The 19367-nt window shown below is 36.6% G+C and overlaps 1 protein-coding gene across 2 annotated transcripts in view; it reads left to right on the forward strand.

Annotated features, from left to right (window-relative positions):
* Window positions 1–3158: 3158 nt before the first annotated feature.
* LOC138327778 (allene oxide synthase-lipoxygenase protein-like) overlaps window positions 3159–19367 on the forward strand; it is a 64140-nt gene continuing 47931 nt past the window's right edge. The window contains exon 1 of one of the 2 annotated variants that reach the window (XM_069274150.1): window positions 3159–4215. In XM_069274150.1, coding sequence (XP_069130251.1) covers window positions 3595–4215 — 621 coding nt within the window. In that variant the 5' untranslated portion in view covers window positions 3159–3594. Of the gene's footprint in view, window positions 4216–14728; window positions 15320–19367 lie in introns of those variants that run through there. The other variant, XM_069274152.1, reaches the window with a different exon arrangement.

A 19367-nucleotide genomic window follows, 5' to 3' on the forward strand; every position in this document is an offset into this window, starting at 1 on the left:
ATAACCAAGAAGCAAAATATGGCATAAATGTATTGTTCTACATTTCTTATGAAACATGTAACATAAGATATTGACAAATTCCACGTCATTGTTTAGTATTTTAATTGATACCGTTCTAATTACAAATCGTTGATCAATACGATTAAGCAGGTACAATGTGTACGCTGTACAAATATCCGAGCCAAAGTCACGCACGTTAAACAAATGAACTGCATAACCACTGTGGAGGTGATATAATGATTTTTTAGGCAAGACAATTTACCTAATAAGGTAAACACGCGTCTGTCAGAGCGATTTGAGCTGTTCTAGACAAAAGTAGCATTACTCTACGAGCAAGGGACTGGGTTCGGCATACAAGATATTCGACCACAATGTGTAATGGCGGACAGCAAATGAGTTTGAACATTTCACACGCATTTCACCACCATGGGATTTTCTGACATATCACAGTACAGGGGCGTAGCTTGCTCTATAAAAAAAAGCCCGGGCTTGCACATAAAAAATCCTAGTATGAGTTATTCATTGTCTTGTAAAGTTAAAACATTTATGTCGATCCGTCAAAGTCTTGAATGTAAATTAAAATCAAAGTTAAAATAACCTTAACGTAGATGATTTATCTAAAATTAATAATACTGAAATATACGTTATGCGTTAAAATGAATCTTCTAAGACACAAGATGGCTTTTTCAAGCTTAAATCGAAAGACACGCAAAGTCAAAATATCGAAAATGACACCTCGCAAATTATAGTGACACAAAGTAGATTCTACTTAGATAGTCCGCTAAAACCTGCTTATATTATTAGGCTTTTTATTTATTTTTTATCCCCCGCGAAACACGTTTGCGGGGGATATTGATTTGGGCTCTGTCCGTCCGTCCGTCCGTCCGTCCGTCCGAGTATCGTTTCCGGGCTATAACTCCTAAACCGTTCAACTTGGCTACACGAAACTTTCTGTACATGTTAGGCTAGTGCTCTAGTTGTGCCTTTTGCTAATGGGAACCTTTCATTTTCGATACTTTTTCTGTTACCATGGAAACTTATTCAAAAATACCATATTATTAAAGTTTCCTTTCTATTCCGGGCTATAATCGAAAACCATTCAACTTGGCTACTCGAAACTTTCTGTACATGTTAGGCTAGTGCTCTAGTTGTGCCTTTTGCTAATGGGAACCTTTCATTTTCGATACTTTTTCTGTTACTATGGAAACTTATTTAAAAATACCATATTATTAAAGTTTCCTTTTTATTTCAGGCTATAACTCAAAAACCGTTCAACTTGGCTACACGAAACTTTCTGTACATGTTAGGCTAGTGCTCTAGTTATGGTCTAGAAGTACCTTTCGCTATTTTTAGGTTTTCATTTTTTGCGCTTTTTCCGTTACCATGGAAACATTGCTGAAAATATCCTGGTAAATGGTAAATGTTACTTTTGCAAAACTCCACCCATCTCTGTGTATATAGTCTAATATAAATGTCAAGGCTGTATACCTGATTCAACAATTGCAGCCCGCTCTACTTGAATTATACTCCATCTTTCTTTAGCTCAACTTCTTTTTCCTGTTTTTTTTTTCATACACATAGGTCTCCACAATCAAACTTACTTCAGCTTTGATATCTCTATTGGCGGGGGATCTGAATGACTATGTCCTTGTTGCCAAATATAAAGTCTATATATTAGGCAAAAAAACAAACTTATAATATAGGCAGGCTTAGCGGACTAGATTCTACTTAGTCAAGGCCACCTTATCTAGATATTATGGGATTATTGTTCCAAAATCCCAACCCAGAGTAAATGCACAATCTACTGACACAGAAATAAAACTTCCCGTCAAGATAGACTTTAAGAAGGCAAAATACTATTTTTTTCTATCAGTGCGACTTTTATGCCTTATAATATGAGGCGCTGTTTTCATATTCATTCATTTTTTTCCACATATATGTATAATTCGATTTTTTCACTTAAAAAAAAATCGATAACATAAGAAAGTTCCGTCAATCTATCCTCAAATCCCATTAGAGTCACTCAAGATACATGCAGGACTTATCATGAGATTTTCATACACTTTTTAAGTACTAAACATTAACGCATAATTATCAGGTACAGGTAGAAAACAGTCCTATACATTTGATTTTAATAAATATAGTTTAGCAATACCAAGCATTATCAAATATCATTTTCGGGGCTAAACAATTCCTTAAAACCATTTTCCGTCGGGGGGCTTCGCCCCCCTGAACCCCCTAACCAGGGCGCTGCCCTGGACCCGCTGGGGGCCTAGGCGGCCCCCAGACCCCTCGCCTGGGCTTGCACATGTAAAAGACTCTAGCTACGCCCCTGCAGTAAAACCGACTGATCTAATTTCCATTAGAACTGGGGGTTTTCCGATATATATACAAATTTTAATGTTCTTGTAGAATGAATTGTCCCTTTAAAGAAAGCGAAAACATTTAAAATATAGAAAACGTGACCGTATGTTTACTCTTTGATTAAATCACACCTAAGTACACCTAGGTATGATGTGTCTGTAAGAGAACGATATAGTGCCATTCAATACTCATTGATGACCATTTAAAACCCTCAAAAAGTAAGCACAATTACGCCAATCAAAGTAAGTAGGAAACGTGTGAAGAACGTACTTGCCTTGTCAACTTACAAACAATGTCACATTTTCTTAGCAGCATTTTATCTTGACTTTACAGAGCGGACAATTTAAGTTATGAATTATTTAACAGTTCAAGGGAAGCGTTGCATGTATATGACCCGTTAAGATACTACTATCAGCTGATCTCAATCTTGCGAGATTGAGTAGCAAACTGTGGTAGGTGCTGACGAGGAAAAAAGGATCAACAACAGTTAAAGCTAAAGGGTGATTTTCTATACTCATAACTCTAAATTTTACTGTACATTCGTTTTCATGAAACCGCAGTTGCTGTAGTTACGAGTGATTTTAGTCGCTGTGAATACAATTTAAGGCGCAATTTTATGTGCTTCATGATTTTGTGTATAACTGTCAATGGTAATTGAATTTGTGAATACTTAGATGAAGGGGGCGACGATTTATAATCATTAAAAGCCACAAACCTATGGAGGATATTTGGTACTTGAAGGTTTGTATATAGAACAGCGCGTCTTTGTATGAGGACACATATGGCCCCATTGACTAGTCCGCATAGTATAGGATTGAAATCCTTTACTAATCTCGTGAACTATAATCTATATAGTACACTATACTATAACGTTACACGCCGGACTTTAGTCAATAGAGTGCTCTTATTCAAACATTTCGTCTTATGAATTTGTGTAAAGAAGGAACAAGGATCGTTGCTTGAAAAAGACCGGATCTGGAATACTTATCTCGCATATTTCTACATCCGTCTGGAAGTGAAACCGTGGAAAATGGATTAACAAGCGGCGCGGACGTGCGTTATAACAAGTCTAGATCTAATCCATGGATGACAAATATAGGAAGTACATATGTGTTTGTTAACTGTACACCATACTAAAACAAGATCTTCCGTGTCAATTAATGTCCCATTGTGAGGTTGATGTGTCTCTAATTCAGCGTTCAATTGAGTGGATTTAGTACTTGAACCACGATGAGGCTCATCATCAATCAAATGCTGGTGCGTCCAGCGACACTGATTTGTAAGCTTAGAAGCATGGGTAATGCCAAAAGTTATTTGCAAAATGGCATCGGGAGTCCGATGCTGTTCCAAACTGCAAACCGTCCGTGTGGGGTCATGGCAGCACCTTACAGCTCCTACAACATAAAGATCAAAACTGGAGACAGGAAAAAAGCAGGGACGGATGCAAATATCCGGATAATCCTTCACGGAGCAGACGGACAGAAAACCTCACCAGCCAAATTAGATAATCTGTTCCGGGACGACTTCGAGCGCGGACGGACGGACAATTTCACAGTGAAGGATGACGTGGAGATTAAGGATATTTCCAAGATCGAATTATGGCGGGATAAGTCTGGAGTGTCTTCTAACTGGTACGTGGATACTGTCGAAGTATGGAACGAGGCGTGTCCAGAAGAAACTTTTGTGTTCCCCATCTACAGATGGGTTAAGGATAACTACCATTATAGCATATTCCACTTGGACACATTCCTTCCCCAGGACGACCCCAACTCAGACCAGAGACATATGGAAATAGCCGACAAGCGACGAACGTATGAGGTCACACAGAAGGTCAAGGGCGCTACGTCACAGGTACGTCTATATATAGTCAATATAATCAAGGTACTGCAGACGTTTCTATTTTTGCGAGAGGTTTGTTTCGCGGTTGTTGTTTGCAAACTATACACTACACGCACGAGGGTTAGTTATCAACACGTAAACATGTTCTTATTGTGCAATACATCAATGCCATATACATATTTGGCTCAAAATGGACCTATACATTGTAGATCGCATGGATAAATATTAACTACCAATACGTCAATTTCTGTAAACTTAAAGAGTGTATTCTACACAAAAATACCCAAATGCTAAAATTTCATTTTATCTTGGCGAATCAATAATAATTAACCCCATATAAAGTTCTAACTTGAATACAAAACATACAAATTGTAAAGGTCATGTTGACAGTGATAGTCAGGAAAAGAATGTGCGTTGTAATTTGCCAATGGCCACATTTGGGATATTTTCAACGACAGCTACTGTAAGATGCATGCCCTGCACGTCCTAGATATTGGGCCATCAGCTTGGAACCATGAACTATGTAATGTTCTTATTCATTAAAATACCACTATAAATTGCCTCTATGGCACATTACACGAAATGTCAATGACCTTATGAAGCTTAAGCCACGTCATCATAAACAGAAGCATTAACAGAAGGTCAAGGTCCCAGCGAGGACACTATTGATTGTCCAAGTTTTCAACTGAACTTTGCCTACCTTTCACCAACATAGTTACTCAAAACGCCTCTTGTTGACAACTTAAGGTTAAAGACAAACGACCCAGTTAATTTTCAACGGACACTGTGGTTCAGAAGTTAAGTGGTTTGAGTATCCGCTAGTACCAGTAGCCGACAAGCATATTCATCATACATTTCATAAATAGTCAGTGCACGTTTCACTAATGTACTAGATTGAAGCGTTCCTAAATCAAAACTGTAATTCAGCAAGGGATATATTCGTGGATTGTATGTTATTGCGTCTATTTAATTAACGTAGCACATTTTCAAGTCTCTCTACAATCAAATTAGGCTTTTGTAAAGAAAACAGAGATTGAATGTACATTCACGTACCTTTTAAACATACACAGATCAAGTGTGTTTATAAAGCGGGCAGCTTAGTGCTCAGAATGGTTTGATCGGTCGTCATTTTATATATATATCTGATATCTTTGTTGTGATGATCTGAACATATTTTGTTACAGTATAGCGGCGATACCTAATATATAATTTATTGGAACCTTGAGTAGAACGGTAACCGACCAAGCATTAAAACATTTTGATGCCATGCTGTCATTCTGAACTATCAGATTTACCGTACTCCCCTTCGTTTCGCTACGTCATGCTGAGGCAGTGAAATTAAGGGAAGTAACTCTGATAGAGTAACGACGAGGTTTCGCGGATATATATCCGAAAAAATATAAACAATTTGTTTCACGTGATCTTGTATAGAGACGATATAATACCATGTATGTATACATTTAATAGCAACTTTCGAATAATTGTCATGGGTTCTGTCCCCTAGCCAAGACACACCATAGTTTATAAAAATGGTACATGTAGTTACCGCACCTGGTTAGCGCTCAGTATAATGGAAGTGGGACGACTGGTTCGCCCGTTGTAATTATAATGTGACCGGATTGGATGTTTTGCTTGGTGTCTTCGACGGCATGCTTCAGTGATATAGCACTGTAAAAAGGGCAAGAATTCCACTATATAAGAAGACACATGAATATGTCACAGTCTCCTAAAACATACCCGCACTTAACACAGCATACGTAGGAGGCCGTTCTTACGTGACCATGGCTGTTAATAGGACGTCAATTGCAATTTATTAAAAAAAATCATACAAACAATCAACCATAACAACATTGTCAGTCAAAATTGTGTCTGTAGTTTCCTAACCCTTTTCATGGATTAATTTTTGCTTACACTTCTTGAGTCGCGCATCGAAAAAAAATAAATCACAGAGATCTGTCATCAGTATCCCAGATGTAAATCTTATATTTTACTTAAAATACTTTTGATCTTCGTCTTTGTTTACTTGTTTTATACATAGGGCCTGAAATTACAGTTTATATCAATTTCGACCCGCCAGATTTCCAAAAGCCCACTTTTAGACCGTTTATATAAATTTAAACCAACTGGAGGGCCCAAAAACCATTTTAGACATTGTATGGGTCTAGAAATGGTCTATACATGATTTTCAGATCCCTATAGCTTTTATATAACGCTGGTACATTGTTGAAAACAGTTGTACAAACCTTTCATTTTCAAAGAATATATTCGTTTGTCATTTGTTATATCCTATTTTTTATATTATAAACTACCGGCTTCATTTGAATGTTGATTTGGTCAGATCGAACCAATCAAATCCTGTGATGAAACAATGATATATCTATAGGCTTATCTCCCACAACTCTGTGTCTCCGGAAGTAGGTACTTGTGAAGCGGACACCATTCAACTTTGTGTACGATAAAAATCTCCTCGACTATGTCACAGTCCCATCCTCATCCTTCCTAGTCTATTTTTACCACCAAAACAAACTTTAAATAATATCAAAACACTTAGATTACATGTAAACAACCACGCTTCAGTCGGCTGATTTTCCTTGAATTAAAGAAATTTACGATTGAACATGCATCTGGTACGTCATCATTTTCATCTTTATTATATTTTCATTATACATATCATATCTTTTAAACACTTGTACAAAGATTTTTAACTTAAAGGCGATAAAAACATATTTTAAATATGCTATTTTTGTGTTGATATTTGTTTATTGTGGTGCACTTTATGATTTCCACCAAAAAATACAGGTTGTATTTGACGTAATTTCCATAAAATGTGCTTGAAACGAAGTCCATAACGACCCTTGTCTAGAACGATCGCATCGCTTATCGCCCCTGATATCACCAGGTGGCCGTAGATTCGTGACGTCATCTGAGACCAACAGCTGTGACAAGAGCTGGGAAACTCAATGGGGCAGTGTTGCGGTATTGGCGATTATAGATATTTAAAACAGTCGCGCTACGTGTAGTTGCTATATTGAATAGTGGAAATGAATCCGTATATAATATATAATCTATAACATACAATGATATAATAAAAACGATAGCTTACTCATTCTTATCGTCATATTCTGGGCTATAAAATTGTTATGTTCAGTATGTTAAAGGGACAATTCAGTGTAAGAGAACATTAAAATTTGTACATATACCGGAAAAAAACCAGTTCTAATGAAATTAGATCAGTCGGTTTTACTGTGATATGCCTGAAAAGCCCACGGTAACACGTGTGTGAAATATTCAAACTCGCTCGCTGTCTGCCATTACACACTGTTGTCAAACTTCTAGTATGCCGAACCCTGTCCCTTGCTCGTAGAGTAATGCAACTTTTGTCTAGAACCGCTCAAATCGCTCTGACAGTGGTGTGTTTACCTTATTAGGTGCATTGTCTTACCTAAAATCATTCTATCACCTTCTCAGTGGTTATGTAGTTCATTTGTTTAATGTGCGTGACTTTGGCTCGGGTATGTGTACAGCGTCCACATTTTACCTGCTGAATCGTATTGATCAACGATTTGGTATTTCAACGATATTGATTAAAATACTTAACAATGTCGTAGAATTTGTCAATGTTTTACGTTATATGTTTCATAAGAAATGTAGAACAATACATTTTTGCTATATTTTGCTTCTTGGTTATGTAAAATAATTCGCCTGAGTGAATTGTCTCTTTAAAGATGCTCCACCGCTGACAAATGGTAAATTTTAACTATCAAAAACAGGAGCAGACGATTTAGTATTTTTCTTCAGTTACAAAAGTTACTTACTTTACACCATTACCACCATTGAACAGTTTGTGAGCTTCTAATTTTATTTCAAGTTAAAAACATGAAATATAATTAATTGCATCCCGAAAAAAATCCGTGTTACTATATCCTATATGGAATGAAGTACTGATTGCGCATGCACCAAAGGCGAAATAAATTATTCTATATTATTGTTTGTGTTAATTAGACATATATATACACGATTAAACACCAATTATTGTACGAATGGTGAATATCATTTATGCTCTGTCGGCGGTGGAGCATCTTTAAAAGCCATTTGACACCGTGTACATGTGTGTCACTGACTCAGGTTCAAGGGGGTTGCGCTTGACTTTTGTCTGTAACTTAAAACTCAAAACATAGACTTTAAAGTTAAACCAACAAAAAGAAATATAACTTTACAAGAAAATGGACCCAAATTACAATGAAACTACATGCTACATGCACATACATGTACATATAATGCATATTTATATAAAAAAAACCGCCATCCTTCATACCCTATCCAAAACCCTATCATACCGCGATAAACGTGCCCCTATCCCGCCTTATGTACGTACTGCACACCTCTATATTTCCTATTTGAAGCTTAATCCTTCAGAACACCGCACAGAAAGGGCTAGACTTATGTATTTTCTTAAAGTTCTATAATGAGTTTTACGGATGTGTACGAAATAAAATAACATGTACAGTAGTAACAATACACGCACGGCCGATAAAAAAGACGGGACACAAAACACAGAAACTAGATACAATGACCTAATATGGATGACATGTACTCGTGGACAAGATACACATGTAATAGTTCAACTAACACAGGACCATGAAAAAACATATATTTCTTATAAAACACAAATCATTTACAAGACCACTTCATTATATTTTCTAACCGTGCGGAGTTTTGGAAATAAGAAACCTGTCGACCTTAGTAAATTTTAAAAGTATACGCACAGACCACGTACAGCACACTAGATAGCCCATTGACCATTATGAGACGATCTAGGGGTCTAAATAAAAAAAAATCGGTAAAACTCGCATTCTACATATATATACGCAAGTGTACTATGTAGAATATAACAGGAAATTAATGAGTACAAAAATTGGCCAAATTTGCGAGCATTGTGGTGTTTTGGGGGTTCGGGGGAGACCCTGATAAAGATATTACAATTTAGAATGACTGAGATATGAGTTTCACGATGTATTTTGATGATTTTGCGAGGGCTTAAGGCGAGAGATTTTGTTTTTTGGGGGTCCTAAGGTCTCCCCCGAGAAGGAAAAATATTACTAAATGTATTTACGATTGCTGAGATGAGTTTTATGATGTATTTTGATGACTTTAGAGCGTTCTTAACATGGTAATTTTTCGAATTTAAATTCCTGCAATTAAATAATGATAACTGCGAATGTCGTCATATCATTATGCAACCCTGCTCGATCTGAACTGAACTAGTCCGCTAAACCTATAGGTTTAGCGGACTAGATCTGAACATACCGGTTTCACACCACCGGTACATTGTTGTGTAACCCAAAATAAATATGAAAATCCCTAAAATGAAGTATGGAAAATGTGCAGAAGGACCTCTTTTATTTTTAATGCGCATTTTGAGAACATTTCAGTCGACGAAAATGGGGGGGGGGGGGGGGCTTATAAATTATTGACTTTTTTCTTTTAATCTGCATGTATTTTTCATGTCTCCGTATGTTTGTAACAGATAATTTTTCTATTAAAACGTAGGTCTAAAGAGGTGGGCCCCAATAATTGTCCATTTTCGCTACGATCTTGTTTCGCACATAAAATTACCAGTAGATCCTATGTATATCAAAACTCCTCGGTTGATTTTATGTGTAAACTATAAATTACATACATGCACAGTCGTATTACTCCAGGGTGGACTGAATAGGAAAGAACTACTTATTCATTCGTGGTTTAACCCCTGGCACACCATAAGCCACATGACATATGTACCCGCGACATTAATGACATCATTATTTACATGTAGTGACGTCATTTCATAGACGTCAATAATGTGTCGTTATGTAGGGAATAAATCACGCTACCCAATAAGTCGAAATATAACATATTTTTCTCCGTGTGTATTTCCGTAAGTACTAAGACATGTGGCTAAAATACACATGCATGTTGACAGTTCCGCGATCGGCACACCGGCTTCCGGTAGTTGATTGTCTCAGATGACGTCACAACTCATCGGAACTCAAGGGAGGTAAGTCATAGAAAAAAATCTGTCGTCGAAAAGATGTGAAGATTGCTTTCATTAATTTTACTATTTAGAGACAAAATATAAGCAAATATCAAACTGGTATATGTTTAGATACGCATTACAAATGTTTCTAGCGTATTATCTCATTTTTCATGTCCGTTCTGTTTTTATCACCTTTAACTAAACCGGTGAGTTACGATTTTCACATGAGAATCATGACGTAATAATGCAAAAACATCGTTTCGTCCACGGATAAGTCGCACTGGTGTATAAGTCGCACTCCCGATTTTCAGGGGGAAAAGTCAAGACTTATATTCCGGAAAATACGGTATGTTTAATTGATATTGCATATAAGATAAGGTTAATATACTCTTCCTTGAGAATTCCTCGCTTGAAAATTCCGCACCTGGCCAATGCGTTTGTCCCTATAATAACGCTTATATACAGGCCTAGTTTGTAATCATTTTAATGCCCATAATTTATGTGATTAATGCCTGCCATTGGATGTTAAATTGCAGTGTGTGCTAATTTCAGACCATCTTTATCATACTGAAACATATACTGTTGAAGAAGCAGACTTAACACACAATTCTGATCCATCAGAAGTACTTTCCTTAGTTTTACTTAACTAACGGAGTAAAGCCAAGGCGCAGGGAAGTAACTCTTTTTTAAGATTCAAGATTCAATAAATTTTATTTTACGTCGCATATCAGAAACAAATATAACACTAGTACTGTAGTACTATTCTCGCGAAAAACATAAGTATATTGTAATTTAACAATGAAATGACTGGCAAAATATCACAGACATAATTATACACTGATAGACTTTACAATGGTAATGACACAGAAAATATTATAACATTTGAAGTAAGCATAGTCACATGGAGTAAAAAGGTAAGTTAATATTGAACACTAGTAATCACACTGGTGTTATTATAGAGTATTAAGACACTGCAAGAGTGTAATATACATATATGCCAATATGACAAAAAGTAAAAATTGATAGAATAAACACTAATGTAGTGACTCTGACTCGTGTACATGTCACTCCGCCAGTACTGACGGAGTAAGCACGACTGAAAATATGTACACATTAAAATTGTCTTTTTGTCTCAAGATTGGTAGGTAACCATTGTTGTTCATTTGTATACCTGTATTAGCTATTGCTAATAAAAGTTGTGATGTGCAAAATATGAGTACTTTTGTGGGCTGCATAATATTTAAGCGGAGAATATTTTTCCTGTTTAATAGGAATTATTGAAATTGCCATTTCTCTTGAATTTCATGGGAATTAGAATCAGATGAAAGCTACTTCAGAATTCATTAATATATAACAGACATATAAATGAGCTTATAAAGCTTATAATTCCGGTAATGACGACAACGAAAAACTCGTTCATATATGACGTATGATGTTTTCGTTCTAATGACTATAATCAATCTCAATTACTCATTAAAGAGCCATTTATTTATATATTTATACCAAATGAACATTCAAACTGACGATGGTATAATGTGTTTATAGGCCTATATAAAGACACGATCCTGGGTGTGTGTTTCATGTCTCTTTGGTTTAATTCTAAATTAGGCGATAGCACGTAGGCGACAAAAGATTTTATTGATGTTTACTTAGCTCGTTTGACGCAATTAGCAAGTCGTTAGATAACTCCGCAAAGATAATTACAAAAATAAAGATCAGGTTTATGGTATACAAACATTTCGCGCTATGTACAAATGCTTTATTTATATGAAATTAATGACGAAATTTGCAAGACAAACGTTACGTACGTAATTGCTGTCGGAGAATAACGTGTGTCGGGACATCCACCATCATTGATTCATTCTCGATAGTCTAGGGGTTACTATCACTGACGTTATATACACCCCAAACAATGCCATAACAAACAAAACTGAAAGCATTTCAGGAGAGGCAAACTGACCAATCACGGGCCTGCAGAGTCTTCCTTTGAAAAATACACACTGAACACCACACAGCTTAAAAACAATACTGTGTACCGTTGTTATCCGATTTTTTACGTACATCAGATAGCAAAATATCTCATCTGTTGTCACACATAGGCCCTTCAGTTTTGCTATGACATAGTCCAGATGTTTATATTACCACAGTGATAGTAACCCATGGAAGCGAGGATGTCATTGACTATGAATGCGAGTAACTCTTTGGCTTTTTCATAAACAATAAAGAAAAATGTTATTATCTTTATACTTTACAAAACGGCATGGAGAGACGGGAAAACATTAACATTAAAGTGAACAGTCGGGCAAGGATGGCTAATGTCGGTAAAAATGGTGTGAATGTATCCAGAATAATTTCTTATGAAATGGAAAAATAAAATCTCTCGTCAAAATCTGTCTGCGTACGAAGAAATTAATTTAAAGTATGGAAATTCTAAAACGTCCTCCCGGCTCACTATGTCCGTGGTTACATTTCCACGCAGCCTCGCTTTCAATGCTTTCAACTTTTCTTTACTTTAATGGTCAGAACTGGGAAACTAAGCAGAACTTGACCGTCGTATTAATATGTGAGAACTTTTAGAAGGCCAATGAACGCATTAAGACTGGTTTTCTTTGCCCGACTATTCACTTTAATCTATTCTGCGAAAAGAATTATTTTGAGCATATGATGCATGGAATAAGATGTCAATAACAACGTTGGTGCCGCATTGCGTACAAACCCTGGCGAACGTTGAGCATGCCAAACCTTACACTATATGATATAGAGTTATGAACTGCTATAATTCTCGTATCTATACCATAAGTTATATGTCAGCTCGCCAGTCCACGGGATTTTACGATGTGTGCGCTCACCCGCAAATCGCCATGATGGACACCGCGAGGGCGCAATTCATTATTTATAATGTTCATTATTTTTGTCGTTTAATGTTTCTGATTAAGCGCTGACGAATGATTCGTTGGGTGGATAGATACAAAGATGGTGAAGTCTTTATCGATGTCAATGACATGGTGAGAAATCTAACAGAGCGTTACTGTCGCTGCCAAGAGTTCGACTGCCTCGAAACTCGGTCGCGGATCATTGGAGAAGATGAACAAGATCCATCGGCGTTCTTTAATAATAGATAGTTCATGGAAATTAGTCATATGTCATATTCAAGTAGTTCATATATGCTTGCGAATTTTCACAAGACTTGCTCATTACTTGAACCTTACTAGAAAGTTATAACCACCAATCCAAGTAAATCTATATATCTGCTCATTAGTTAAATGCAAATTGAAGAACGATCTAAGTGATACTTGGATAAGAGCTAGGAGACCTTCGTGGGTTTCGTGTGCATTTGGCTGTTGCAACGTTTTGGGCAATAGCGTCTGAAGCGGTAATTGCTACCGCCGTAATCAGTAAGGTTGTGATATTGACAATAGGTCTAAGAATTGATTAACTATCCGAACGATGTCTGTTTAAGAGTGAATACCATCTCATCAAATCTGACTAATAACCATAGTGCGTTCTTTACGCAATTAACCTTGTTCTTGAAATGTTTGCTTCAGTAGAAAACCACGAGTAAAATGTTCAACTGGATGTTTAATTTATAACTTTGATATTAACACATATTCCTCTGCACATAAAATTAACATACATGTATATCAATTTGAGAAAAGTATGCAGACGAGGAAATGACGTTACACAGGCTCCTGACCTGATGACGTATGAGTGGGCAGGTAAAAGTACTCAATAAAGGTTAGCCTGGGACCCAATATCGCCCTACCTGTAATACCGATATAGCTACACAAATATTTACATTCCGCGTCTTCACTCTACAGCGTCCTAGTAAAACCGTATACTGTACACAAAAGTCGTCCATAATTGTCTTAACTCCCCAGGGCTCAAACAACTTTACACAGATCTTGACAGTCATGGTTGGGAAATTTTCTTTTAAGTATGTGTAAATCATGCCATATTTGGGAGAATGGACTTTCATAATGTGTACAATGACTGGGTTAACGTGATCATGTGTAATCCGGATAATATTGACATGCGCCTCCTCTTTTATACATACATATCACAGGTGTTGAATTCTTACTTGTCGGACCGGTATCTTTACTCCCAATGTATTAAAGCTACACAACCAACAAATTGCTGTAGGAGACTTGATTGATATCAAAAATAGTAGATGATTATTTATGCATGACTGCGCATGAACTCCTCTGTCCTGGTCCGTACGCACTCCAATTTACGTCGGGAGAAACTACACAACCGCGAACTCGTGTAGGATATACCACATTGACTTCAATATATTTCTAACGGCGTGACATCACATACGATTCCGGAACGAAATAGATGAATGGAAATGTGAATGGGATTATAAACCCTACTACGTACTACTACTGCTGCAGTGTATGCCGATAGCATTACGACCGACAGATTCCGGGAATATAGTGGAATACGGTGTTTGTATTTCTCTATTGGGTATATTTATATAAGAGTTTCCGGATCGAGACTACATTATCCGGATCATGACCTAGGATACTCGTAGCTGTTGGAATGAAACTGGAATAACGGTACCTATATTATAGGAGCCTGGTTCGGATAGCGTCTTTTAGAATCCGGATTATTAGAACTATGTCAAAGAACAAAAATAACCACGTGCGGTATGAAGTAACGGTCAAGACGGGTGACCGAAAAAAGGCCGGAACGGATGCTGATGTCCGGATCATCTTGTACGATGACCTTGGGCAGCAGACAGCAGCTATAAAGTTAGATAACCGTTTCCGTGACGATTTCGAACGTGGTCAAACGGACGTATTCACCGTATCGGACCCAATGGACATTCGACATGTGTTTAAGATAGAGTTGTGGAGGGATAACAAGGGATTTTTTGCGGAATGGTTTGTGGACACAGTGGAGGTTAGAAACTTAAGTTACAACGATGTTTTTACTTTCCCGTTATACCGTTGGATTAAAGCACATTACCATTATAATATTCTACATCTCGATACATTCCGACCCCAGGACGATCCTAACGTGGACCAACGAAGGATGGAGTTGGAGGAGAAAAGGAAAGTGTATACTCTAATCCAGAAGGTTCCAGGACTAGTAGCTCAGGTAGGCGTTGGTATGGCGTTATAATAATGCAAAGATCACACGGTAAACATTGAAACTTATTTCCCAGGCCTTAAACCTACTAAATAGGACCAGATCAATGTGACGCATACCTAACCCCTCACAGGGACAACACCCAGACAGAGCCCTATTCCGATACCTTACACATAAATTACGACAACTATATCTCCCGACCTGATATGTAGGTCTACCTTGCTATCTATGATGACCTCCATTAGGCTAGCATTTTTTTACTTTACAAGGAAATTTACCGATATAAGTGTTTGCAGTGTCTGATAACAGTGCCTAATAAATATAACTTTTCGTCTGAACTCTTAAATTATAAATAGTCGACCTAAGAATCTACACCTGTTTATTGTCACCGTAAAAACAATAGTGCATTGGTGTACATTTTTTTTTATAAAAACGGAGACATAACCTATACAATTACAGCAGAATATTATACATCCCCAATATGTTAGCTGTCATTGTGGTCCAACAGGAAATATATACGTACGTTTTATAACTATGACCCACATTTTCACGTATCGTAAAAGTGGATTTTATTTCCGTACGTTGAACAAAGTGACATCCAGAAGTGTTTAATGCTCATTTTGATATTCTAGTATCTATTAGACACCGTAGATGACTTCCCTTTCTGTTTCCCTGGGACTAGAAACAATTTTATTAAGTCAACAAATCCACGTTGCACTGTATCATCAAACATTATTTTCCGAAATTGATTCGTTGCGTGAAGTTTCGCAATATAATGGAGCACTGGGAATGTTATGATTACGAGAATCAATTTTGAATAAGGAATATGTATTTTTCCATTGTAAACAATTTGTTTTGTTTCTTTGAGTGTCTGCCTGATTCTATGTTTTAACGATTGTTAGTCGGTTGCCCCTCGTATTACTATACACGTATACGATTTCTTTGGTCTACTCTATCACAGCAATGAATACACAAGGTTTTCTTCTTTAATGTTTATGAGTGAAGTGGGATTATAATACAAGATACACATCTAAGAAACAGCAGCCAGAAGTAAGAAATGGCTATAACCGGAAACACATGCCTGCCTCCAGCCACTAATTACGACCTGTAAACTCTTCCCAAACCACTCTGCCTTGGCCGTGACGGCTTTACTGTTGAATATGTTAACTTTGTTTTTAACGATATTTACCCTATCTGGTATATGTCATAATAAGAATGTTTTTCATCGGAATGTGTTGTAAATTTAAATGGTATTTACCCAAAGGATATGTAGATATGATAGATATTTAAAAACATCCGGAATCTTGTCCATCTACAGTATATGGCTAACGACATCTTTTCTCCGCTGTGAAGGTGTTTACTTGACTGACGTCACGTACATCGACGAAAATACCGCCATCAATGGCTTTGAGCGTGACATTTTGTCAAATCATGGGTCATATACACAGGGACCTGGCACGATTTTTTTAAACTAACAGTATACATATATATATGTATATGTCATAACATGTCATAATTTGCATAATGTAGTCACGATATGTAAAGTCGAGAAGCGTTCCGAGAGAAAAAAGATGCTCCACCGCTAACAAATAGTATTTTTTCACTATCAAAAACAGGAGCAGACGATTTAGTATTTTTCTTCAGTTACAAAAGTTACTTACTTTACACCATTACCACCATTGAAAAGTTTGAGCTTCTAATTTTACTTCAAGTTGAAATATGAAAAATAATTAATTGCATCCCGAAAAAATTCCGTGGCACTATATCTAATATAGAATGAAGTAATGTTTGCGCATGTACCAAAGGCGAATTAAATTAGTTTGTTATTTTTTTGTGTTAATTAGGCATATATATATATACGATTAAACACCAATTATTGTTCAAATGAGGCATATCATTTATGTTCTGTCGGCGGTGGAGCATCTTTAAGAAAGTGAGCTACACTATGTTTAAATGAGTTTCTACAAAGTACGGCTTGACTTTTGAGGTACATTACCTACAAAGGAGATTGTGGATGAACACAGTTATGGGTACTGTTTACCACCACAAGCGTAGATTTACAAAGTACGGCTTGACTTTTGAGGTACACATTAGAGTCGAGACGACATTTCGACTGGACAGGGAAATGTCTACCTAGCATATTTTTCATAAATTTCCCGATTCATCAAGCCATAACTTCGTCAATACTTGGCCAATTTTGTTCATCAAGCACTCAATGGAAAGATAAGTTATTTCTCTTTAAGGTAAGATATCCGTCAATGTTGTATAGAACCCATTTATTAAAATAATCACGGTTTAAAAAAAATAGGTCCGTTTTTCTCGACCGCCGAGTTCATACCCTTGATACTATAATATATATATGTATACTATTGGTTAAAAATTTTCGTGGCAGGTCCCTGTGGTCATATACACTGTAATGACGTAGATCAATTTACCAAAGCCCCAATCACACGTAAATGAATGAATAAACTGGAGTTTTTATTCCTAAATTTTGGATACATTCTGATTTCTACTGTTTTATGTCAAGTAATTGATTCACGATGCGTTAAAATCATATGTTATTGCTTTCATTGCGAGGATCACCAAGTTTTTAAACAATATTCAATGTAAATTCTTAATTGTCTTTTAAATCCTTAAAATTACATCTTGATGTGAAAGTAAACAAACCACATAATTAAACATATAAACACAGGTGTCTATTGAACATTGGCCATCTATACCCCTATATCAAACTAGACCGATTTTGTTCCGTAGTGGTTTTATATAAGATTTCATTACGTGCACGTTATAATCACATATATGTAGCAGTAATTTTCCGGCAACTAAAATTGGCCATTTTATCCATTTTTTTTTAAACTTTTCTTGTCCAGATACTGTGTTTTTACTATTTCCAATCACCACTTAAAATTGCCTATATATAATTTGCGTACATTATAAATCACGCATGAAAAGTTTCAATCAGAACTGTTTTAAACATTTTACATGCCTTAGTGATTTCATACACTGGCTATATAATATCTATTTTATTTGGTGATTTGTAAATGGAGTGCGTGTATCATACAGTGTAGGTAGGCGAGTGCTTACTTGTCAATAAAATTCAATTTTCGCTCAAATAACCAGTAGTCCCTGTCATTTTCCATTAAACGATGGATTTCACGAGAATTTGTATCCCGAGAATAGATTTTCACATCCGTGTGTAGAGCAAAATGAAGCTGTTAAACTTTTGTTACGTAGTTTATTTCCACATTAGTGTGACAAGCCAAAGGTGTGCTAAGCATTTTTACATAAGACGTCAAAATACCCTTAGCAACAGAATGTAACAAGTAGGCGTAGTGTGAATACAGTAGCCTTCAGTGGCTGTATCTATACATGTGACAGTGGTAACTGGCCCATTACGTAATGGTACGATATATTGTTACTTAATCCTATACATCATAAGACATACTTAGTACTGTAGGTGACGGGATGGGGGTGGGTGTTTTTTGTATTGTCACTTACAGGGATGGATGGGCATTTTTCTTTTGCATGTCAGATCCGTTTATCCGCCTACAACAAACGCTAAACGTGAGACCATTGGCTTTGGTTTATAGCTTACAATGGCGTGATGTTTCATGCTATATCTCTTACATATTTGGAAAGAATGAAGTTATAACTATTGCATTTGTAATCGAGTCATATTATCTTCTATGGGTGTCAAATTTATGGGGTTGACAGGACATTTGGTAAAGATTGTGACGTAAATATCTATAGTGTTAGGCGGGATGTGCCATGGGAAGCTGAGATCTGTATAATAGACTATGACGTAGGATTTGTATCATTGGTGATCATCCACATTAATATGACAATACTCATCACCAAAGTGTTCCCATTGTGTGGGACAGTTCAGTTAATTACACGTAGCCATCAGCTACACCAAGGACTAAACGGGATCAAGATCGACTTTTTATTATTATGAAGAAGATGCAACCAAATGAATATTGCTACATGCTTATCAAACAAGACAACTAACTTTTTGAAATCCAAACAAAATTCTAGCGACACGTTCAAATGAAATACT

The sequence above is a fragment of the Argopecten irradians genome, chromosome 7, assembly GCF_041381155.1.
Source record: "Argopecten irradians isolate NY chromosome 7, Ai_NY, whole genome shotgun sequence".
NCBI classification, from domain to species: domain Eukaryota; kingdom Metazoa; phylum Mollusca; class Bivalvia; order Pectinida; family Pectinidae; genus Argopecten; species Argopecten irradians.